Source organism: Tachyglossus aculeatus, chromosome 1 (genome assembly GCF_015852505.1).
Source record: "Tachyglossus aculeatus isolate mTacAcu1 chromosome 1, mTacAcu1.pri, whole genome shotgun sequence".
NCBI lineage: Eukaryota > Metazoa > Chordata > Mammalia > Monotremata > Tachyglossidae > Tachyglossus > Tachyglossus aculeatus.
Window position 1 is genome coordinate 95,948,700 of NC_052066.1, and position 23,842 is coordinate 95,972,541.

The window sequence follows — 23,842 nt, forward strand, 5'->3', positions numbered from 1 at the left end:
AGTGCTGTTGAGGACCTGGATAAGGCTGTTAATGTATGATCAATCAATCAGTATCATTTATTGAGTGTCTACTGAGAGCTGGCCACTCTACTAAGCCTTCAAGATACTTACAGTCTAATGGAGACAGATCAAAATTATTTACAGATATAGAGAAGGCTGTAGAAAGAACAAGTATTAAATTGGAAGTAGTCCAAACACATCAGGATGAAACAGCTGAGTAAATAAATGAATATGCCAATAAATATAAAAATACTTTGTAAATAAAATATGCATACGGACACCAGCGCTGAGGATAGGATTTAAAGTACACAAGTGCTAAGGCTGGGTGTTGTTCCGAAGCGATGGAGGTCTTTTGAATTAATTGGGGAAGGCTTCCTGAAGGAGGTGGGATTTCAGGTGGGCTTTAAAGGTGGAGAAAGCTGAGTTCTGCCAGGTGTATCTGTTTTGGTGCTATTGATGCCTGTCTACTTGTTTTGTTTTGTTGTCTGTCTCCCCCTTCTAGACTGTGAGCCCATTGTTGGGTAGGGATTTTCTCTGTCTGTTGCCAAATTGTACTTTCCAAGCGCTTAGTACAGTGTTCTGCACACAGTAAGCGCTCAATAAATACAATTGAATAAATGAATTTGGGGAGAAAGAGAGTTCCAGGCTGGGGGTGGGGGGCTAGCACAAGCTAGGAGTCAGAGGTGGGAGAGACGTGAGCAAGATAAGGTTAGAAATGGGAACTTGGGTGGAACCAAGAGTATGAGCCGAGGAATAGTAAGTGAAGAGAGCCAATATATAAGACAAAGAGAACTGTCAGAGTGAAGCCAGTGGTAAGGATTTTCTGCTTGATTGAGTCCTCTGAGCAAAGTTCAGCAGGCAGATGTAATATAATGTATTGTAATGTCCCTCGGGATTTTAATTTTTGACTCACCACTTGTCTTACCTAGAAATGAGTTCAGTCAGGAGAGTAGTGGTTCTTCGGGCAGGGTATCTCTGCTGCATGTAATAACAATAATAATAATGATGGTATTTGTTAAGCGCTTACTATGTGCCAAGCAGTGTTCTGAGCACTGGGGTAGATACAAGGTAATCAGGTTGTCCCATGTGGGGCTCACAGTCTTAATCCCCATTTTACAGATGAGGTAACTGAGGCACAGAGAAGTTAAGTGACCTGCCCAAAGTCACACAGCTAAGTGGTGGAGCTGGGATTAGAACCCACAACCTCTGACTCCTGAGCCTGTGCTGTTTCCACTAAGCCATGCTGCACATCAGTGGCATCTAGAATGGTCCCATTTTGCAAAGCTTTTGGTAGGGCGCCTTCTTCTTCTTTCTTCTTTCTTCTTTCTTCTTTCTCCTCCTCCTCCTCCTCCTCCCCACCCCCCCCCTTCTTCTTCTTCTTCTTCTTCTTCTTCCACAGTCCCTCTCCCACACGGGGCTCACAGTCTTAACCTCCATTTTACAGATGAGGTAACTGAGGCACAGAGAAGTTAAGTGGCTAGCCCAAGGTCACACAGCAGGCAAGTGGTGGAGCTGGGATTTGAACCCAGGTCCTTTGGCTCCCAGGCTCATGGGTGCCTGGCCCGTAGTAAGCATGTAACAAATTACAATAAAAAAAGACAACAATTCAAAGTGTCTAATTGAAATTTTAAAATTTTCTATCTATTTGAACAGTAGCAGCTATAAGGCTCAATTAATCCCTGAAATGCTTCTTTTTTCCACAGTAAAAGAAGCAAAAAAGGTGATAAAAACGGAAAAGGGTTGAGGCACTTTTCAATGAAAGTGTGTGAAAAAGTCCAGCGCAAAGGAACGACTTCGTATAACGAAGTGGCTGACGAGCTGGTAGCAGAATTTACAAATTCAAACAACCACCTGGCAGCAGATTCGGTAAGTAGGCGACAAACCGAGCTCTAACGTAGGAGCCGTGGTCCCCATCCAAGCCATTGTGTGGGTTTGGGCTTGATGGGGTGGTGGCAGGAAGAGAGGAGTGGGCAACATCCACTTTATTGAGATACATGAGTTTGAACCTTCTCAGGGTCAGTGCAGTGTAGTGGATAGAGCACAGTCCTGGGAGCCAGAAGGTCATGGCTTCTAATCCCAGCTCCGCCACTTGTCTGCTGTGTGACCTTGCGAGAGTCACTTCACTTCCCTGGGCATCCGTTACCTCAGTGGGGATTGAGACTGTGAGCCCCACCTGGGACAGGGACCCAATTTGCTTGTACCCACCCCAGCGCTTAGTACAGTACCTGGCACATAGTAAGCACTTAGTGAATACCATAATTATTATGGTGATTATTAATTATTAAAATTGACCTCCAATTGCTCCAGCATGCTGAAAACCAAAGGGTGTTTGACGGGCTTCTGGGGCTATCGGATTTTTTTACCGGGCCATCACAGCTTCCCATCTCTCGTTAAATGAAAAGAGGGTTCGGGCACTTCAGCCAACAAGTTTCTGCAAACTTTGCATTTAGGATAGGTGGCAACTCTAGGGGTTAACTGGCACCAATATTTATTTTACCCTAATAAACACATAGTGGGGCTGTTCTCACCATACCTGAGACTAACCCTTGGCAGAATGAAAATATAACCAGGGCCATCTCTCTTAAATAATCGCTTGGTAGTGACATTTTGAAGCATCAATGAAGTGGTAAAGTTGGGCGGTTCTCAGAGGGAGTTGATGATAAATGTTGCTAGGATAAAAACCCACATTTGTAGAAATTACCTCGATCTTCTATTTACCTTGAATCCCTGTGACGAGAAAGGGTCATGAGCCTGACAGAAACAGATGAGCTCTCTGGGCACCTTTCACCAACTTATAGTTTCAGGAGCATGAAGAGGAAAGAGACCTCAACTAGATGCTAAGCTCAAGGAGGGTGGCTTCTGCCAACCAGTGATCCTGTAGAGTCTGGACAAATGCCTTAGAAGTCATCTGTCACTGTAGGCAGGCAGGATATAATGACAGGGCTGATCTTGCAGGTGCAGGGAGAAAAATCACTCACTTTGGAGAAGTTACTTGCCTTTTCTCTTGCATTCAAGTTTGACATACAGATACCTATGACAGTTGGCCCTAAATTCTGACCCAACACTTATGTGCCTCTCATTTGTGATCTATCAGCCTAGGGGAAGATTCTGCCACCTTCATTTTAGCTCCATAATCGTCCAACGGTCTTGATCCCCTGAAACTTTTTTCAGCAGGCTTATGACCAGAAGAACATTAGGCGCAGGGTTTACGATGCCCTCAATGTGCTGATGGCCATGAATATCATTTCCAAGGAGAAAAAGGAAATCAAGTGGATTGGCCTTCCTACCAATTCAGCTCAAGAATGTCAGAACCTCGAGGTAAGAGGAAGGGTCTGCTCTCAGGCACGGGTCCATGTGCTTTCTGGGGGCACAGCCTTCAGGTATCCAGAATTTAGAAATAGAAGATTTTAACCTAAATGTTAAACTACCTCATAGTTTTATTTAAAAAGGCATTCAATCTGCTTCACCCTTGGCCCTTGTTGGGATGGTCGGGTGGCAGGGGGAGGGCCAGGTGTTGTCTTCACACCCTTGTATGAAGGATGGGTGCTCATGGAGAGTGACAACCGACAGCATTAACCACCCCAACCAAATCCCAGAAGTCCGCTCCTTTACTTTGGGTCGTTTATTTTATTGCTGCTGCATACCTCAAGCAGCATAAGATTGATGGGGAGAAAACCAGGGCCTAGCAGCTATGAAAATACCATGTTTACAGTCAGAAACGATTTGTCTATCTCCATAAACTGATTTCCATGCCAACCACCTGCTTTTCGAGACACGAGAACCTTTCAGAAAGGAAGTTTTTCAGTCCTTCAGAGTCAGGGCTCAAAATCAGCAAGCACCTGTGATGTTTCCAAATGCTCCTCAGATTTCTGGTGAGCAGGTTCAGCAAGTGGAGAAACTATTACTGTAGGCAAGGATGTTTTAGCATTTCAGCATTTTCATGTTATTTCAAAGAGGTCACAGCCTGAATCTGGGGGGAAAGCATATGAAAACCACACTTACTTCCAGGTGATGAAATGCCACCATATGCACCACAAAGAGCTTACTTTGCTTGTGGTGAAAATGTAAAAATTTAGCATCCGTCAAATTTATCAGCGTGGCTCAGTGGAAACAGCATGGGCTGTGCAGTCAGAGGTCATGGGTTCAAATCCCGGCTCCTCCACTTAGCTGTGTGACTTTGGGCAAGTCACTTAACTTCTCTGTGCCTCAGTTACCTCATCTGTAAAATGGGGGTTAAGACTGTGAGCCCCCTGTGGGACAACCTGATCACCTTGTAACCCCCCCAGCGCTTAGAACAGTGCTTTGCACATAGTAAGCGCTTAGTAAATGCCATTATTATTATTATTATCAGTGTTTGGGAACAATTTGAGTGGGCTGCATGACAAGAAATCTGAGAGTTTGGCTTCACTGTGTTTCCTCTAAACGCTTTCCAGGGGGCTCGGCAGTTTTGCTTTGCTCTATACCCCACTAGATTGTAAGCTCCTTGAGGACAGGAATCATGTCTGCCAACTCTATTGTACTCTCCCAAGCAGTTAGTACAGTGTTCTGCACACAGTAAGCACTCACTCAGTAAACACCATTGGTTGGTTGATTGATTGAAGCAGTGTCATCTTAGAAATGGAGTCTATCTTACAATTGATAAACAGTTGCTTGATGAATCTTGGTTCCATTTGTTTCTGAAGTTCTTCACTTTGTCCCATCTCATGTGATATTTTAGGAAACCAGTAACTTAAGTGGTGATATCCTATTTGGAGAAATATCCTCTCTGTTAGATGCTACAGGAAACCTGGAGCTGTTTGAGCCTCTGACCTTCTCTCGCTCAATCAATGGTATTTATTGAGCGCTTACTGTGTGCAGAGCACTGTACTAAGTGCTTGGGAGAGCACACTCTATCAGAGTTGGTAGACATGTTCCCTGTCCACAAGGAGTGTACAGTCTAGAGGGACGAACTTACAGTTGTAGCTGAAACCTGCCCTTTCCTCATATCTTGATCTAGGGAGCAGAAAGTTGGGGGGGGGGGGGTTGGGGGGGGGTTCACTGATCGTGCCTAATTGCCTGTCGTTTTCACTTAATTATATTAATTGATTTGCATTTTCATTCTGTTAATTTCCCCAAATTACCTTCAAAGTGACAGAAATGTACACAGCATCCTCGCCTGTCATTGGCGATAAGAGTTAATATTTTCCTTTCTAATTTGAGAGATGAAGAATTTGACGAGAAAAGACCTAAAAACTCAGAGCACCCTTATGGAAAGTTGGAGTGGAAAAACCCCTCCTCTTTTCTACTCCCCGAAGTAGAAATTAAGAGAAAATCCTCCCCAGTGCCATTTTGCCATGGCAGGGATTTTTCTAAACTGGTTTGGGTATTGTAATGAGCTATAAGTACTGTTTACTGAAGCTAATTATGGGGGGATTAATGTTGATTTCATGTTTCTCTGAGCTCATTTTTCCCCAGCCCATTCTGGGTCATTTATGATTGCTCAGCATGTACAAGGTGGAGAACTAGTAGAGAGGCTTTGGGGAAGTGCTCATTTTGCCCTTCTTCCCCAAGGGGACCCTTAGCTTGAGGGCTAATCCCCTGCACCTCAGAAACATAGTTTAGCATTATCCTCCCCACTGGGAGGTTGGGATTTAAAGGGAGTGCACTTTGACTGCAGCAACAATGTGCATCTATTAAGGAGAGGAAGGAGGAGGAGCAGCTCTATTCATTAAGCGCTAGCATTGTGCAAGGCCCTGTTCTGAGCGCTGGGGAGAAACCCAAGCCCTGTGATTCAGGCACAGGAGGCTCTCCATCAAGAGAAATGTGGGGAGGGAGGGGCCAGATGCACTGGGGAAGGATAATGGTAAATTTAGCAAAAGCAGCAGTTCAACAGAAACAGTAGACCTTCATAATTGATTAGTCAAGACCCTCTAGACTGTAATCTTGTTGTGGGCAGGGAATGTGTCTTTTTATTATTATATTGTACTCTCCCAAGTGCTTAATACAGTGCTCTGCACACAGAAAGCGCTCAATTAATACGATTAAGAGAAAAACAAACCGCCTTTTTTTCTTAATCCAGTGTTTTCTAACCAAACTTTGGCTCAGACTGAAAGCAAGGATTGAATTGAACAATTGGAGTTTCACACCTTCCCCTGGCCTCTCACCTGTCTGTCCCTCCCCTCTTCTTTTTCCTTCTCTCTTTCTCTTTCTCTGTCCCTTTTCTCTCCCTCATCCTCTTTTGTTCTCACACTTAAGTCGCAGGGAGACCCGTGAGCGGGAGCCTGCAAGAAACCTTTATACCATTCTCGTTTTTGTTTTCCAAACAAGTGTTCAACCCTTCCTTTATGGTGGGGTCAAATAGCAGCGTGTGGCGCTAGAGGATTTAGCCCATGAGCTTGGTCACTAGATGGTAGGAATAAGGAATTGAGTTTGAGAGGCCAGGGAGGCCTTTGTTATTGACTGTTAACCTCGCTGTCAGGCAGAGTTGGTCAGCCTGTCCTCACTGAGTGGCTTCTAAATGCCTGGCCCAAAAATAAGGGCTAGGCAAATAACGGGCTGTAAAACAGCCTTGTGTGGAAAGGGGAATTATCATTATTAGTATTGTTATTAACAACAACAACAATAATAGTAATGATAATAATAATAATGGTATTTGTTAAGCGCTTACTATGTGCCAAGCACTGTTCTAAGCACTGGGGTAGATACAGCGTAATAAGGTTGTCCCATGTGGTGCTCACAGACTTAATCCCCATTTTACAGATGAGGGAACTGAGGCACAGAGAAGTGAAGTGACTTTTCCAAAGTCACACAGCTGGTAAGTGGTGGAGCCGGGATTAGAACCCATGCCTCTGGCTCCCAAGCCCAGGCTCTTTCCACTAAGCCACGCTGCTTCTCTAACTGGGGCTTGAGTATGCTTCCCGCAAGTACTTACGTAAGGAGCCTGTCAAGGGAGGATTTTTTAGACTGTAAGCTAGTTGTGGGCATGGAAGGTGCCTATTTATTGTTCTGTTGAACTCTCCCAAGTGCTTAGTACAGTGCCGCACTCATAGTAAGCTCTCAGTAAATACAACTGAATGAAAGGAGACCGTGGGTGCAATGGGAGGAGAAAACCGATTTGAGGAAAAGAGGCTGGAGGACCTGTTGAGAGATATCAGTCAAGCCTGTGGGGGAATTCTGTTCTGCCAGCCTCTCCCCTGAGCTCCTAACAAGCCAGGAAAGATCCAGGTGATGGTGATGATGATAATAACAACATTAATAAGAAGAAGAATAGTGGTATATTTTAAATGCTTACTGTGTGTCAAGCACTTTTCTAAGCCATGGGGAAGATACAATATAATCAGTTCAGACACAGTCCCCTGTCCCACACAGGGCTCATAATATAAGTAGAAAGGAGAACAGGTACTGAATCCCCCTTTTAAAGATGAAGTAACTGAGGCACAGGGATGTTAAGTGACTCATCCAAGTCACAAAGCAGGCAGATGGCAGAGCCGGGATTAGACTCCAGATCGCCTGACTCCTAGACCCGATCTCATTCATTCAATCGTATTTATTGAATTCTTACCTTGTGCAGAGCACTGATCTAAGCGCTTGGGAGAGTAGAGTACAGTACAGGTGTTTCTGCCAACCCATCATCATCTTTGCTGTGTTAGTGCAGTAGATGTTGTGACTTCTCTGGGTTTAACCATTGCCAGCGGAAGCAGTCTCTGTCCTCCATAATAGTGATGGCATTTGTTAAGTGCTTACTACGTGCAAAGCACTGTTCTAAGCACTGGGCCATGAGGAGGTCCCTACCTTCCCGGAGAAAGGGCCCGGAGGGGGAGTGGTCTTGTTGCCTTCTAGTTTCCGGGGAGGCATTTCTGTCTGACGGTGGGCTGGCCTGTGTATTTCAGATCGAGAAGCAGAGGCGAATAGAGCGGATCAAGCAGAAGAGGGCTCAGCTGCAAGAGCTGCTGCTCCAGGTAAGCGGGCCTTGGGTCCTCTTGCTTATGCATGTACTTTCCCAATGATGTGCTCGGCGTATTTCTCGTCGTGGGACGGAGACGTATCCGCTAGCTCTGTTTTACTGTACTCTCCCAAGCGCTTAGTACAGTGCTCTGTACACGGTAAGCGCTCAGTAAATGCCACTGATTAATTGACATTTCCCCCTTGCAGAAGGTCTCATCTTGTCATCAAAGCCAAAATAACGCAGAGCCTCTGTGTTGGGGCAGCTCTAGAGCTGCCTCTTTCCCAGCTCCCGCCCTCTCAGTGGGATTCCCGCCGCTTCTGTTTTTGCGGTGATGATGATGACGACGATAATATTTGATAAGCGCTTACTCTGTGCCAAGCACTGAATTATAGAGCTGGGGTATTTTCAAGGTAATCGGGTGGAATGTATTGTACTCTCCCAAGCGCTTAACTCCGTGCTCTGCACACAGTAATCACTCAGTAAAAATGATTGATTGGCTCACAGCCTACGTAGTAGGATAAACAGTTATTGAATCCCCATTTCACAGGTGAGAAAATTGAGGCCCAAAGAAGTTAAAGTGAACCGCTCAAGATCACCCAGCGGGCAAGTGGTAGAGCTGGCATTTAGAGCCTGGGACCTCTGACTCCCAGTGCCTTCCCAGTCACTCACTAGACCATGCTGCCTTCCACTGATTCCATTTTTTGCCCACTCCAACCCAGTGGCAGTCAGGTAGTATTTGCCCTGTGAACATCTGCACGTCCTTCTGTGGCCGTGTCGGAGCCGTGATGCAGGCCCTATGGTTTCTGGACAAGCCTGATTTTCAGGCTGTTAGAACAAAGGCTAGCCCGTACGCCGGATCCTTTTGAGAGAGCTCTGCCCTCGATGTGGCACGGGAACACCGGAGGAGAGCTTTGCAGAGACACCCAAACTTGAAGCGCTATTCTGTTTGGGGGGAAAAAGGAATTTTGTGTTTCAGAAGGATCCCTGAATTGTAATTGTTTGGGTGGCTGCCTGGAGCTTCAATGCTGTTTTGACATAATGGAGCCCTTGTACCAAATCATGTGAAGTAAAGTCACAGGGCACTTGGGCTGAATAAGTTTTTTCTGTTTTGGGTTTTTATAGTTGGTGTAAAAATGTCCTTTCAGCAATGCAGTGATGACATATTCTACCCAATCAGATCAATTTTGCCAAAAATAAAAAATCCAAGTTGTAGTTTTCCTTCAGAAAAAACCCAACTTAGCAGTAATTACCAGTTTCAGATATAAAATCCCAACCCTAACTTGAACCTCCCAAATCCCTGTTTTAGCTCTTTATCTCCTTATGTCATCAAGAATGTCTTACCTTTCATATCCCATTTTTTGCAAGTCACATCAACAGCATTTTTTTGCCCTGCCTCCTTCAGTATGTCCGGCAAGGCATCTGCAGAAGGTGTGATCCCCTTCCAAGGGGAGGCTTTCCCTCCTTCCTCTGGGGCCACTCACTGCAAGCGCTTGGGTTCATGGCCCAAATCTCTGAGCTGTTGAGAAGCTGCAATAATAATAATTGTGGTATTTGTTAAGCACTTACAATGTGCCAGACACTGTACTGAGCACTGGGGTGGGTACGAGCAAATCGGGTTAGACACAGTCCCTGTCCCACGCATGGGGCTCACGGTCTCAATCCCCATTTTAACAGGTGAGGTAACTGACACTCAGAGAAGTGAAGTGACTTTCCCAAGGTCACACAGCAGACAAGTGGCAGAGCTGGAATTGGAACCCATAACCTTCTGACTTCCAGGCCTGTGCTTTATCCAATCTGTTCTGCTGCTTCCCAGGCAGGAGGGAGTTCTGTAGCCTGAAGAGGTTAAGGGGAGGGAGGAAAGAAGAGTGGAGAAGGGACATGAGGCCAGGAACAGTCTTGGGGAGAGAAGAGTGGGTTGAGAAGAAGTGGAGGGGTTCTTCCCGAGGAATGGGAAACATCAGGGCTTCCCTGGGGCTCCAGCTGCCAGAAGAAGATCCCAGGGAAAGAAGAGCCCTATTGCTTGGGCATCACTGGGGCCACCAGGTCTTGGTTTGGAATTTCAGGTGTAGGTCAGGGTGTGGGACTTGCATGTCCCCACACTCTTGTGGCAAGACCCACCTTGCCCTCCTCATCTTCACAGCGTGACTCAGTGGATAGAGCACAGGCCTGAGAGTCAGAAGGACCTGAGATCTGGTCCGGCTCCACCACTTGTTGGCTTTGTGACCTTGGGCAAGTCATTTCACTTCTCCAGGCCTCAGTTACCTCATCTGTAAAATGGGGATTAAGAGCGTGAGCCCCATTTGGGACAGGGACTGTGTTCAACCTGATTAATTTGTACCTAACGCAGCGCTTAGTGCTTGGCATGTAGCGATTAACAAGTAGCATAATTATTATTACTGTGGCCGCTCAGCCACTGCTCTGCATCTTGTCATCCTTCCTCTTTCCTTTCTCCTTTGTCCTTTCTCCTTCTTCTTCCCCTTCCCTGGGGTAGATACAGGTTAATCCCACATGGGGCTCACAGTTTATGTTGGCAACTTGTACTTCCCAAGTGCTTAGTACAGTGCCCTGCACATGGTAAGCGCTCAATAAATACGATTGATTGAATGAATGAATGAATGAGGGAGAACAGATAGGTATGGAATCCCCATTTTTACAGTTGAGGAAATTGAGGCACAGAGAAGTTAAGTGACTTGCCCAAGGTCACACAGCAGACAACCGGCAGAGGCTGGATTAGAACCCAGGTCATCTGCCTCCCAGGGCTGTACTCTTCCCAGGAGGCCACACTGCTTCATTTTTTGCGATTCCTTGCCTTCCTCCATTAGATTGTAAGCTCCCCAGGACAGGAACTCATCTTGGATTTCTTCAAGCACCTCCCTCGGTCATTGCTCTGCACACAACCAGTGGTCAGTAAATACCATCATTGTTGACAACAATGACGGACTGGATATTTCCCCCCCCCCCCCCCCCCCCCAGTGCTTAGAACAGTGCTTTGCACATAGTAAGCACTTAATAAATACCAACATTATTATCATTATTATGCCTCTTGCTGAGGTTGCAGAAGTCCTAGCTCCTTATAGAGATTTCTGCAATGGAAGTAATCAACCAATCAATCAATCATATTTACTCAATGCTTACTGTGTGCAGAGCACTGTACTAAGTGCTTGAGAGAATACAATATAACAGACAGATCCCTGCCCAGACCGAGCTTACTGTCTAGAAACAAGAAGCCAGATCCCGCACAGTAATATTCCACGTATGGCAGGAACATAGCCTATCATATAAAAGTCTCTAGGCCAGCCTAGAGAGTTCTTTCCAATCTCAATAGTGTTTACACTGTTTCAGTTATTGGGTCACCTCAGGGGTGCCCACTGAACAGGGACAGTCTCATCCAACAGCTACAGTCCTTGCTTTATTTTACAAGTGCACAAAGAGAAATGGTTCCTTGGAGCTCCTTAATGAACTTCATTCATTTTAGAACTGGGTTTTCAGTGGAAAAGAGCCCGGGCTTTGCAGTCAGAGGTCATGGGTTCGAATCCCCTGGCTCCACCACATGTCTGCTGTGTGACCTTGGGCAAGTCATTTAACTTCTCTGAGCCTCAGTTACCTCATCTGTAAAATGGGGATTAAGACTGTGAGCCCCATGTGGGACAACTTGATCACCTTGTATCCACCCACAGTGCTTAGAACAGTGCTCTGCACATAGCGCTTAACAAATGCCATCATTATTATTATTTTCTTCTCCCCCTCAAAAAATATTTGATTCCCCCCCCAAAAAAAATTCCCTCCACCCTATGCAGTGACCCTCTCGGTGTCAATTTGTTTTCACAGCAAATAGCTTTCAAAAACCTGGTGCAGAGAAATCGGCAAAACGAGCAGCAAAATCAAGGCCCTCCGGCTTCCAATTCCACCATACAGCTGCCTTTCATAATAGTCAACACGAGTAAAAGGACTGTTATCGACTGCAGCATCTCTAGCGATAAGTAAGTGTGAAACACGACTCTGCACTCCTCGCGGGATTAGGGACGCGTTCTGCTCCAGACCTCAAGCCTCATGGCATCCTCCATGTTTCGGTGGACTCCCATCCTTTTCTGACCTCTTACTTCACCCAAGATCTCCCTCTTACCCATGAGACTAGGGCTGCCCTTTGGGAATTGGGGTAACGAAGGGCAGGAGGGGTGGACGATTGACAACTAAATATAACTGCCCCCGCATTTATTTGCTTTGACCCCTTTGACAGTAATGCTACACTGCCAAGGGTTCAGATGCCCCCCGTCTCCCTGAAATCCTTTAAGCAGGTATTTAGTAAATCAGGGCTCATTCGTTCTGTTGCTTCCCCGCTGGCCTGAGTTTAAATCGTGGCAATTTTGAGCAAAGTGTACTTTTCTGGAGTCAGCTGACTGGGACCTTTCTTTCCTTCCTCCACTAACAGTTTAAACTAGTCTCTCCAGATTGGTTCAGAAGCCATTTGAGTCCCAGGGAAGGGGTCCAAAAGCCTCCCCTCCCCTCTCTGACTCTTCCAGTAGTGCGTTCCCACCCTCCAGACTCTGCTCTGTGCTTCCGGGTCCTTACCAGTGAGCCTCAGCATCCCTGAATGAGGGTAATGAAACCGCCTCTTGGACACTGGCCAAGAATGGACCAACCTCTGTGTGTTTGTTCAAGTGTGTGTACATTCCCCAAAGCCCTCTGGAGCTTTGACAGAGACCCATCCTAAGATGTGGCAGGCCATGTGATGTTGGAAAATTGGAGAGACTGGCTTAAACTTCTAGCGTAGGTAGGAAAAAAGGGTCCCATACACTTGGAGCGGGAGCATCAGTAGAAGACAGGGCTGGAAACAGATGTTATCCCTCGAACCAGCTTCTGCCCATTTGGTGCCAGGACCTAAGCCTGAAATCCTTCCTGTGATTCCTTCTTCTTCCAATTGTGGCACTGGAAGAGCCAAAAGGGACCCCAGGAACAATCTACTTGGCTTGTAGGCCAGACAGATATAGATTCATTCCAGATGTCACTCTCTAGCTTGTCTAGCTTCAAGCCAAATAGCTGCAAAGCAGCTTCTGGAGACTGTGAAGTCCTGAAATGCCATTTCAGAGACAGTAAAAGATAAGAGAAAAAGTGATGTCAGCCAGATTTACTCATTAGGATCCTCTACTGAAGAACTCCTAGAAAGATTCTCATCACAGTTCCAGTTAGAACCCCGACTGGTTTCTGACCTTGCCAAGAGGATGCTCCCTGAGAGGCACTGTGTGAAAAGCAATTTTGCAGCCATGGGCGAGGGTACCCCCATGCTGCCCAGGGCCGAAGTTTGGTTAGATCCTTGCCTCGCCCAGGCCCTGGGCCTCCTTGTTTCCCGAAGCTTGATTCATTCATTCATTCAGTCATATTTATTGAGCGCTTACTGTGTGCAGAGCACTGTACTAAGCGCTTGGGAAGTACAAGTTGGCAACAGATAGAGACGGTCCCTACCCAACAGCGGGCTCACAGTCTAGAAGGGGGAGACAGACAACAAAACAAAACATATTAACAAAATAAAATAAATAGAATAAATATGTACAAATAAAATAAATAAATAAATAAATAGAGTAATAAATACGTACAAACATATATACAGGTGCCGTGGGGAGAGGAAGGAGGTAAGGCAAGGGGGATGGGAGGGGAAGAGGAAAGAGGGGGCTCAGTCTGGGAAGGCCTTGATGTGGCCCCCAGAGGTAGCCCTTCCTGGGGAAAGGGGCAACGGCCCTGAGGGAGGAAGGGTCTGTGACCCTCCAAGCAAGTGTTCTAGGGCACTATGGGATGACGGAGGTGGGAAGGATTCGACTCCGGTCGTTCCCTCTACTTTGGCAGAGCAGAGCAGAGTTGGGGCTGAGGATCCTAATTCTTTTTAATTGTACTCTCCTGAGTGCTTAATACAGTACTCTGCTCATAGTAAGCACTCAGCAAATACCATTGATTGAGTGGAAAGGAAAGGAAAGTGAGAAGCAGAGAGTTGGGTGGGAAGCGAATCGAGTAAGAGATGAAGGGAGCTGATAAATTCTCAATTGCATAGATTGTGGCAAATGCCTATTGAAACATCCCTGACTAATGCTTCTGAGGAAAAGGAGAAAGAGGAGGGGGAGGAGGAGGATGAAGAAGTAGAGGAGACGGTGGAGGCTTGGGCCAGCTGAAGCTTGTTGGTTAGGACTTGTCTTTCATGTATACATTCCCTGAGTTAGTCGGGAGTTCCACAGGGATGATGAAATGTACAGAAAGCTTCCGCTTTTCATTGTGCTGCTTGACTTACTGGTTTGGCAATCAGAAAAAAAGACTGCTTTTTCCCAATCCTGCATCCATCCCAGCTCATCAAACCCCAGCAGTGCCCCAGCCCATCAGGCAGGTACTGGCACCGGCCCCGACGCCAGCCCTCCCATAGGAAGTTTACCCACAACGTTTTGCACCTGTGAAGTTTGTGGTAACTTAAGAGCAGGACCGCCCCCAAGGAAAGGCTCTCTAGAAGAAACTGGCACACCCACAGACCAAACCCAGTGTGTCGGGTGGGAGGGCGGAAGAGTGTTCCTTTAACAAGGCAGCATGGGGTAAGAATTGCTGCTCAGGTGCGTGCCATGGTTGGGTTGGGCAGTGGGCTGTATAGAGTCAGTCAATCAATCATTGTTATTAAGTACTTTAATTCATTCATTCGTATTCATTGAGTGCTTACTGTGTGCAGAGTGCTGTAGTAAGCTCTTGGGAAGTACAAGTCAGCAAGATATAGAGACGGTCCCTACCCAACAATGGACTCACAGTCTAGAAGGGAGAGACAGACAACAAAACAAATCATGTAGACAGGTGTCAAAACCTTCAGAGTAAATAGAATTACAGCTATATGCACATCATTAACAAAATAGAGTAGTAAATATGTACAAAGAAAATAGAGTAATAAATCTGTATAAATACATACAAGTGCTGTGGGGAGGGGGGAGGAAGAGAGGAAAAAGGGGGCTCAGTCTGGGAAGAGAGCTAGTTTGGCGGATGCGTGGAGGGAGGGCATTCCATGTTTTGTTTGTTGTCTGTCTCCCACTTCTAGACTGTGAGCCCGTTATTGGGTAGGGACCGTCTCTATATGTTGTTGACTTGTACTTTCCAAGTGCTTAGTACAGTGCTCTGCACAGAGTAAGCACTCAATAAATACAGTTGAATGAATGAATGAAGAACGTGGGCCGGGGTCGATGGCGGGACAGGCGAGAATGAGGCACAGTGAGGAGGTTAGCGGCAGAGGAGCGGAGGGTGCGGGCTGGGCTGTATAGGGAGAGAAGGGAGGTGAGGTAGGAGCGGGTGAGGTGATGGAAAGCCTTGAAGCCAAGAGTGAGGAGTTTTTGCTTGATTCGTAGGTTGACAGGCAACCACTGGAGATTTTGGAGGAGGGGAGTGACATGCCCAGAGCGTTTCAGTACAGAGATAATCCGGGCAGCAGGGTGAAGTATGGACTGAAGTGGGGAGAAACAGGAGGAAGGGAGATCAGAGAGGAGGCTGATGCTGTAATCAAGTCGAGAAAGGATGAGTGATTGAACCAGCAAGGTAGCGGCTTGGATGGAGAGGAAAGGGCGGATCTTGGCAATGTTGTGGAGGTGAGACTGGCAGGTTTTGGTGATGGATTGGATGTGTGGGGTGAATGAGAGAGCGGCATCAAGGAGGACACCAAGATTGCGGGCTTGGGAGACTTGTGCTTACACTGTGCAGAACACTGTAGTAAGCGCTTGGGAGAGGAGCCCAAGGAAAAAGGGTGGAGAATGGGAGATGCCTAAGCAAAGGCCTTGGAGAACAGCTGAGCCAGGAGGCCTGGAAAAGAATTGGGCACCAGCTGTCTTGGAAGGCAGGGAGCACGTAAGCAAAGAAATCTTGGGGGTGGCTGCTCAGGGTTGGCGTTGGAAACCTATTGGATTTTCATCCAAGTAAATAGGCCAACTCACAGCAGGGACACTGGATATTAGATAGGAGAGCTGAGGGGGCTGGGAGCTAGGTTGGGAAATTGCCACACCAAATGGTTTTATTTTTGGTGACTGAGCTGCAGATGACCTTTTGTAGAGTGTTGGTTTTAAAGCAAGTAGATGCTGTCGCCTGGGCAAGATTCCTGCCTCGTGTTTGAATCGGCTTAATGAGGGCTAAAGGGTTACGGACTCCTATTGTCCCTCGCGGAAAAAGTTGTTTTAATTGGGAATGCTGAACATTTGAACCCTGCCGAGATGCCATTCTTGGGAACACAACCCGGTGACTCGTGCTGAACTGAGCCATGAGCTTAAACAGAGCAGTGGTGTGCGGGGGTTGGGGCCGTATCTGGCCCTCGCAACGATGTTCTCGATGTAACCAACCGGGTGCATTAAGCCCGGGGGGCAGGTGTGTGCACACCTGACGGAAAACCGCCATGGTGACCGCTTTCATCCCCGTGTAGGTTCGAGTACCTTTTCAATTTTGACAACACGTTCGAGATCCACGACGACATCGAGGTGTTGAAGCGAATGGGCATGTCCTTCGGGCTGGAGGCCGGCCAGTGCTCCGCAGAGAACCTGAGAGTGGCTAAGTCCCTGGTGCCGAAGGCTCTAGAAGGCTACGTCACAGGTATGATCCCAGTCCCTCTCTGGGCCCTCAATTCAACCAACCCCCCGGGCCCAGCAGAGGCTCTGCACGTTGTGGTCCATTACCCCAGGCCCGGGTAGGCTGCTTCTCAAAGGCAGTAAGATTCCCCCTGTTGAACTGAGGATTTCCCATTTTGGCTGCTCAGAGAACAGGGCTGGCCAATTATTCTCTCAGAGGGTCCAGGAAGAAAGCTGCAGGGCCACAGGCTGCCCCCAAGGGTTACGGAACCACTCTCTTGTCCCTTCCTGTGCCAGGGTGACAGTTCATCCCAAAGCTTCCTCTGAGGGAAGATCTTAAGAATAATTGGAATCAGGACTCTTGTATTTCCAGATTTCTCTTCTTCCTCATTCAGGAAAACAGTCATCTTGGAAGGGCAGACTAACGCTTTCTCCTTCACGACACTTCCCCACACCCTTCGTTCCCCCTCACCTCAGCCTGGGCTTTGGGTCATGCTTTTTCATGGCCCCAAGAACCATTTGATGTTGGTCCTAGGGTTGACCACATCCTAAATTCCCAAGAAGGAACTGTTTGGGCTCCTCCCCCTTTGCCAGTATCCGAGCCTCATCCGAACTCAGCCGGGCTTCTGTTGGAGTTTGATTTTTTTCCCGGCTGTTTTCAGACCATTTAGGATCCCAGTGGGGATCTCCCAGACCCGTTCCCAGAGCTGTGCTCTGCTCGGACCCAGCTGGCCTCTTTAGCCTCCCTGCGAAATTGACTTGAACTTCTCTCAGCTGCAGGTTCCAGTTGCTCAGTCACACGTGCCTAAGGCCGAACAGAAAATTCACTCAGTAAATCACCCAAAATCTTTTTGATTTTGCCACTCCCAGTATATGGCTCCTGGAGATTAGCCATGCCTTGTCTTGATCTGTTTCTGACCTCCTTTGCTAGCTGGAAGGCATCTGTCCTTTAGTTTCAAGGGAGAAATAGCCGGTGCCTTTCCTTTGCAAAGGGAACTGATTGCTTCTTTTGCAGTTTGTTCCCAGGATCTCTGAGCTCTGAACGAAGGGTTTTCCATTCCGATTTTAAAGCCCAAATTGCACAATGCGTTTGCCACAGTAAGTTATGCAATGTTGTCATTTAGAAGCTAGAAGATATTCTCATAGTAATTCAGAAACCCAAGTTTTCCAGACCAACATGAAAAGCAAAATTTAGGATAAAGACTCCCAAGCAGGTAGTTTTCTCTTAGGGCTTGCTTGAGTTTCCTTTGGTCCCCGTAGTGTCAGAACTGTAATTGGCCTTTAGCTTGGTGTTCTGGCTCCCGGTTCTGGGTCCTGTGTAGACTCGCTCCTGTTAAAAGCCCTGAGAGACTCCTGTTTTCTCCAAGCCGAAGCTCTTGGCTTGAACCATGGCCTTTTTTCTACTGAGAAAACGAGGTCAGGAAAAGAGCACACTTAATCGAAGAGGTAGTCCGTGGTCGAGGAAGGTCGATGGGGTTCAGGTTCTCCAGGAGATGAGCATTTTGAGTCAAAGTGGCACAGAAGGGGCAGTTGGCAATTACCTGTGAGAGAACCCTTGCCCCCGGAGTCCGGTGCCCAGTTACCGCACCGAGATAGACTTGCCCCGACAGCTCAGAGCTTGTTGGTCTGGCAGGCAGATGTTGGTATGCAGGAGTGAACTGCTCCTATCTCCCATTAGGTCTCAGAAACAAGGTCTCCTCTCCCCGCTTTGCCTTTAAAACAGGGAGTGGGCCCTCAGGAATTGGAAAAGCCAAGTTCACAGCAGAGGGAAAATGAGGCTTGAGTTTGGGCCACATAATGTCAGTGAATCCTTACACTTCCATGTTGAACAGAAGAAAGCTGAGACCTGACCTGAGGCCAGCTCACACACTCCGGGCCCAAAACTCTGATACCTAGGGCAGCCTGGGGGTGAGTTGGCGATTTGACTGAGCCACACAAGTGGTACAGAACCATCATGGAGGCAGCTAGGTGGCCATCCCAGGACTCTGGAGGTTTAAGGGAAGGACCATCCAGTAATCGCTGGATAGGGCAGCTGCCGTTCTCAAACTCTAGCCCCCCACAAAACCTCAGATAGTAATAATAATGATGGTATTTGTTAAGCGTTTACTACGTGCCAAGCACTGTTCTAAGCATTGGGGTAGATGCAAGGTAAGCAGGTTGTCCCACGTGGGGCTCACAGTCTTCGTCCCCATTTTACAGATGAGGTAACTGAGGCACAGAGAAGCTAACTGACTTGCCCAAAGTCACACAGCCGACAAGTGGCGGAGTCGGGATTAGAACCTATGACCTCTGACTCCCAAGCCCGTGCTCTTTCCACTAAGCCACGCTGCTTCTCATGGCCCCCTGATCGAGGGGTGTCCCTTGGGGTGGCTCTGAGAATCCCTGGGCTCTGGGGTCAGGACCCAGTGCCTGACATGCTGCCAGGACCTGAGCCCCATTTCCCAGAACACCGGGCCTTTCAGCTTCCTCTGTTTTGTTTCTCCCCTTCCCCATTGGCCCCTACTGCTGATGGTGAGGATGGAGTAACTGTACCCACACCTCAATTCGAGGCAGATCGATAGTCCCCTCTCTGTTCTGGGGAAATCCACCGGAATTATAAGAATGGCCAAAGGACCTCCTCCTCAGTGGTCTCTCAGGAGGCAGAAACTTGACTTTCTCGCAGATGGCTCATGGCTCTGTCGGCACTTGGCTCATGATCTGTTTTCAGTGAAGATAGCTATTGCGATTCGCATGCACCTGTCAGTCCAGATGTAGAGATGAGACAGTTTAGTCCTCTGTCTCCCAGCCTTTCCTACCTCAAACTCAGCACTTTCCTGTCCCCATGTCCCAAGCCAAGGCACAGACAGAGGTCCTGCTGTGGGGTGGGGATTATTTTAGAGATTCCACCTGGGGCAAGGAGGCTTCTCTGCTCGCTGTTGCAAAGCTACCAGTCCCGGCCTCTGAGCTGGGCTCCTCCAGTCGCCGCCTCTGAGCTGGGGTCCTCGGCCACCCCTCGGGCCAAGGAAATGGAGATTCATTCAATAGTACTTATTGAATGCTTACTATCTGCAGAGCACTGTACTAAGCGCTTGGGAAGTACAAGTCGGCAACATATAGAGACGGTCCCTACCCAGCAACGGGCTCACGGTCTAGGAGATGGAGGCAGTGATTGATTATTTGCTTGCTCACTCTGTCTAGACAGCCCAGTTGGGTTATTCAGGTAAAAAAAGACCCTCTACTCTGGCCCTGAATTATCCACCTGGGCTGTTTGCTATAGAGCGCCTGCTCTGTACTGTATTTAGCACTTGGGAGAGTACAGCAGCGGTAAACCGGCCCTCAAACAAGTTACATCGTATGGGCTGGGTATCACTCTGTGTGCCAACCCTCACTCCCCCCGCCGACTTCCTTTGGACTGTGCAGACCCTGCCCCCCGAGCCATTTCAGGGGAAAAGGCAGACACCTACAGAACTCCTGAAGCTGCGCAGGGAGGCTACAACCTGGGAGCCAGCCCAGTGTCTCCACAGCAAGACCCTCAGTAACACCCACACCAGAGCACCTGTGATCGTCACTGCTCGTTCAGTATCTTGCCCCCTCTCCCCCCTGCCCCGCTGGGGCTTTGGCGGCCCCTCTGGGCTGGCCCCTTTCCAGGAAGCACGGCTAGCTTCGTAGGTGGTGCCTGCTTCCCACTGGAGTCAGTTAGCGTTTTTCATCGTTGCTCTGGACAATGGGAACGGCCCGGAGTTCCCAAGGAGCGCTTCCTCAGGCAGATAAGTGGTCCATTTAGCCCTCCCCAGCGGGAGAAACCCCCCCCCATCCTGCTGGCCGGTGGGCTCGCCCCACCCTCCACTTTTTGGAGTGCATTTTGGCCCCTTCAGGGCTTTGGAGGGCACGTGTGAGTGAGCCTGGGTTGCCCTCAGTACCGTAGGCCAAGAAAACGGCTCCCAGCATATCCTCTCAACCCTCTCGAGCTGGGCAGGGGGCTGCCACTGCTGCCTCTGACCAGACGCCAAGCCGTGGGTGACCTGGTGCCCTTCCTGTCTGTGTTTCCCATTAGATATGTCTACGGGTCCCTCTTGGCTGACTCAGGGGCTGCTTCCAGACTCCACCCAAGCCATCCCAAATTCAGCAGGCACCAGTGGTGTTAATCTGTCTCACATGAGGTAAGCCGCCAGCATTCTCTGGGGCCGGTTCTCCGGGAGGACAACGGGGTCTCTGGGGCGAGGTCTGCTTCGAGCACAGTGCCGGTGTAGCCCAGCTGTAGCCGGGCCCTGGGGGAGCCAGTACCCGCCGTACGTCTCCCCCAGGGCTCTAATGAGGGCGTGTTTTCCCTTGTCCAGTGGCGCGCACCAGGGGTTGTGTTTGGAGACGGACGTCATTTTAGCAACGGGGCCTTACCTGGCCCCCAGCAGCGCCGCCTCCCATCATTCAGAGTCCCGCGGGGAGACCCCTTGCTCTTTCAACGACGAGGACGACGACGAGGAAGATGAGGACTCCTCGGCCCCGGAATAAAGACAGTAGAAAACCCGAAGGTTTGCAAATGCTGCTCGTGTGTGTTTTTAGTGTGAGCTCTTGTCCTTGATGTGACTGCTTCGAACCTTGCCTTTGTTTGCACTGTGTGGTCGGCGGCAGTGAGGGCGGCCCAACTGAACTGCACCCGTGCAATGGCGAAGCTGAACCAGGCGCGGCAACAGCGGCAGCACGGGTGGGTGCCCAGCGCAAACAAAGCAGCCGCCACTCCTCCCAGGAGATGGATGAAGCCCCTGAAGACTCGGCAGAGAAGATAGGGTCTGTTTCTCTCCGGAACCAGGGGACTCCGGTGGCCTCGCCATCAGATCCTGCTCCCAGCCGAGGCGGCGCCAAGGAACCTTGACTAAAGTGTTTCTCCCATTCATGGCTTTTGTCTGTGCTGCCTTCTCAACGCACAAACGGATAGTTCAGGTTTTGTGTGGGCGGGCCCCGGGAGCGGGGAGGAGTGGGTGGGCGAGGGCGGGGATGTCCATGGGGAATGCACTAGAGAGCTAGGGATATTGTTACAGGCCAAAGGCAAAGAGGGTCCTGAAACTCAGGTGCTGACCCCACTCCCCCTCCCCAGGCCCCTTCCTCTCCCCTCCCTCAGCCCTGCAGAGCACTCCTGCCAGAGCTAGGTGCTTTTGTCTCCGAACGACTTGGTCCCCTCACCGTTTCTGATGGAATTAGTCTAAAGCCAGGAGCCGGTCCCGGTCTCCGAGATTGATCGTAGGTGTGTGCCGATGAACAGGACTTTAGAGGGCTACCTGGGGAAGCCCAGAGCATAGTGGCCTTTCTGGGCGTAAACTAGATCTGGCTCTCCAGAAAAGCGTCCCGGCCCCATCATCACCTGTGGGGAAAACTCAGAGCCAAAAGCTACCGATTTGGCTCTAGACCACTTTTCCAAATGGCCTACCTTTAGTCTACCTTTGTCTTATTGGCTTCCTGCTTCCGAGAAGAAATATTCTCTTTAGATGTGGTGTCTGGCACTTTTGTCCCTAGTAAGGTTTGATGCACTTCACTGACCCACTAGAAGCAGACTGGGGCTCTTGCACCACTCCCAAACTACCCCATGCCCCTCACCCTTGCCCCTTATTCAATTTCACTGGCATTTGGGTAAAAGGCAGATACCTCAAAGTGATTTGCTTCTCAGAAGGCACTTTGTTTCCTAGCCAGGATGCCGTTAGGATCCCATGCCGGAAGAGGACAAGGAGGGTTTCTCATTTCTGAACTAAAGCTAGTTTCCCCCGCTCAAATCCCAAGGAAATGTAGAGGGACCCGTTTTCTCCATTCTCCTTCCCTCCTACTCCACCCCAGCTCCTGCCCCTTCAGAAGTGGCATTAGCTTTCGCTTCTGTGCTGCCCTGAGGGCACCCAAGTGCCCTTCGTTTTGCCCCATCATCCAAGACCAACCCATGTTCATTAAGTAGGGTTGGACAGGGTTCAACTGTTACTGAGCTGGACACAGCAAGGTATTAATCAGGCATCCAAAATGCATAAAATGGTAATTTCCTTCCCCAGAACCCCTTCAGGCCCTCCTCCTTGGGGTGGGGGGGGCATGGATCTGTCATTTCTGCAAGGTCCAGGAGACCAAGCAACTACCAGGAATGAGAGGAACTCCAGAATTTGCTAATGGCGGCATGTAAATATTAGCCCTGAAAACGGGCATGGGGGCCTAGGCCCCTGTAGGGACCAAATTCAATCGGCAGATTCCCGGTCGATGAGGTGAGGCAGGTGAAGCAGGGTGCCAAAGAACCCCGGCAAAATCCCCATCCTGTCTGGAGTGTGTTCAAAGCCACCGCCGAGCTCGATCTGCTAGCCCAGAGACGGCTTTGGACTAACGGCCTGGGGTTGGGCATCTGTTGAAGGATGGTATGGGGAGTCCCTGCTGTCCGGTCCAAATATGATCCGTACCATGGGGCCTTACAGTGTGACCGCTGTGGCGGAAACCACGCCTGCCGGGGAGCCTGAAAACCCTAATCGGGCCATTAATGCTCAGGAACAAATTTTGGGTCCCAGGCTGAGCCCGCAGACAGCATGCTGGGGAAACCGCAGCCCAGCTGAGCCGGAGTTCCCCAGGCCAGCTTGGGGTGGTATAGCGTGAAGGGACTAGTAGGACCGGGGTGCTGGGCCCTGTCCCCATGGCATACTGGGAATTCTGAATTGCTTTGCCGAAGCTCACTGTACTAGGAAGTGGTGCTGGGGGAGCTCCAGAGATCAGTCCGCATGGCCCCTGTTGTCCTTGAGACTCTCTGTGTGGCTCCTTGCTCCCCATGTTCTCCCTGCCCCAGCCTCCGTGCCCAGTGCCCAGGGAGCACTCGGCCGGGTAGCGGGGTTTGAGTCTAAGAGCAGCACTTAAGTATCGCTTGTGCCTCTGTTCCGGACAGGAAGAGCTTAGGTGATTGGTCAAGCGGGGCATGGCCTGGGGCGCAGCCTGGCACCCACTGGGCTCCATCCTCCTCGGTCTCACGAGAAAACAGACCTTCCCCTCTGCTTCCAAGACCAGGCGCAAGGCGGATCGGGTAGGGAAGCGTGTGTTTGATGGGGACGTTTCTGGTAATTTTTAAATGTTTGGAATTGCCCAGAACAAAACATTCCCATGGGGCTTGGAAGGAAGGAAGCATGCCCATTGGCATGGTATGGGGCCTGGTTTCCCGACTTAGCCAAACTTATGGGAGTGGCGACCCTGTTGACTCTTCCTCGGAGCAGGAAAGCTGGGAGGGAGCTGTGAAGGGAGCTACGCTACCTGTAGCAACCCCGGCTCGGCCACTCCGACCTGCGAATCGGGTTTATTGTTCCCTCGGTGTGCACTCCTGCTTACGAGAAAGCCACTTGGAGCTGTATAGACAGCAGGGACAAACCACCCATCCAAGAGC

The 23,842-nt window shown here is 49.2% G+C and overlaps 1 protein-coding gene across 7 annotated transcripts in view; it reads left to right on the top strand.

The window, feature by feature from the left end:
- The window catches only part of TFDP2 (transcription factor Dp-2), a 189,095-nt gene extending 167,747 nt beyond the window's left edge, over positions 1-21,348 (top strand). For 4 of the 7 annotated variants that reach the window (XM_038742897.1, XM_038742952.1, XM_038743088.1 and 1 more), the window contains 7 exons: positions 1,704-1,866; positions 3,172-3,318; positions 7,869-7,937; positions 11,753-11,904; positions 16,341-16,507; positions 20,516-20,621; positions 20,799-21,348. In XM_038742897.1, coding sequence (XP_038598825.1) covers positions 1,704-1,866; positions 3,172-3,318; positions 7,869-7,937; positions 11,753-11,904; positions 16,341-16,507; positions 20,516-20,621; positions 20,799-20,970 — 976 coding nt within the window. In that variant the 3' untranslated portion in view covers positions 20,971-21,348. The remainder of the gene's footprint in view (positions 1-1,703; positions 1,867-3,171; positions 3,319-7,868; positions 7,938-11,752; positions 11,905-16,340; positions 16,508-20,515; positions 20,622-20,798) is intronic. The other 3 variants (XM_038743019.1, XM_038742989.1, XM_038743048.1) reach the window with 3 other exon arrangements.
- The last annotated feature ends 2,494 nt before the right edge of the window (positions 21,349-23,842 follow it).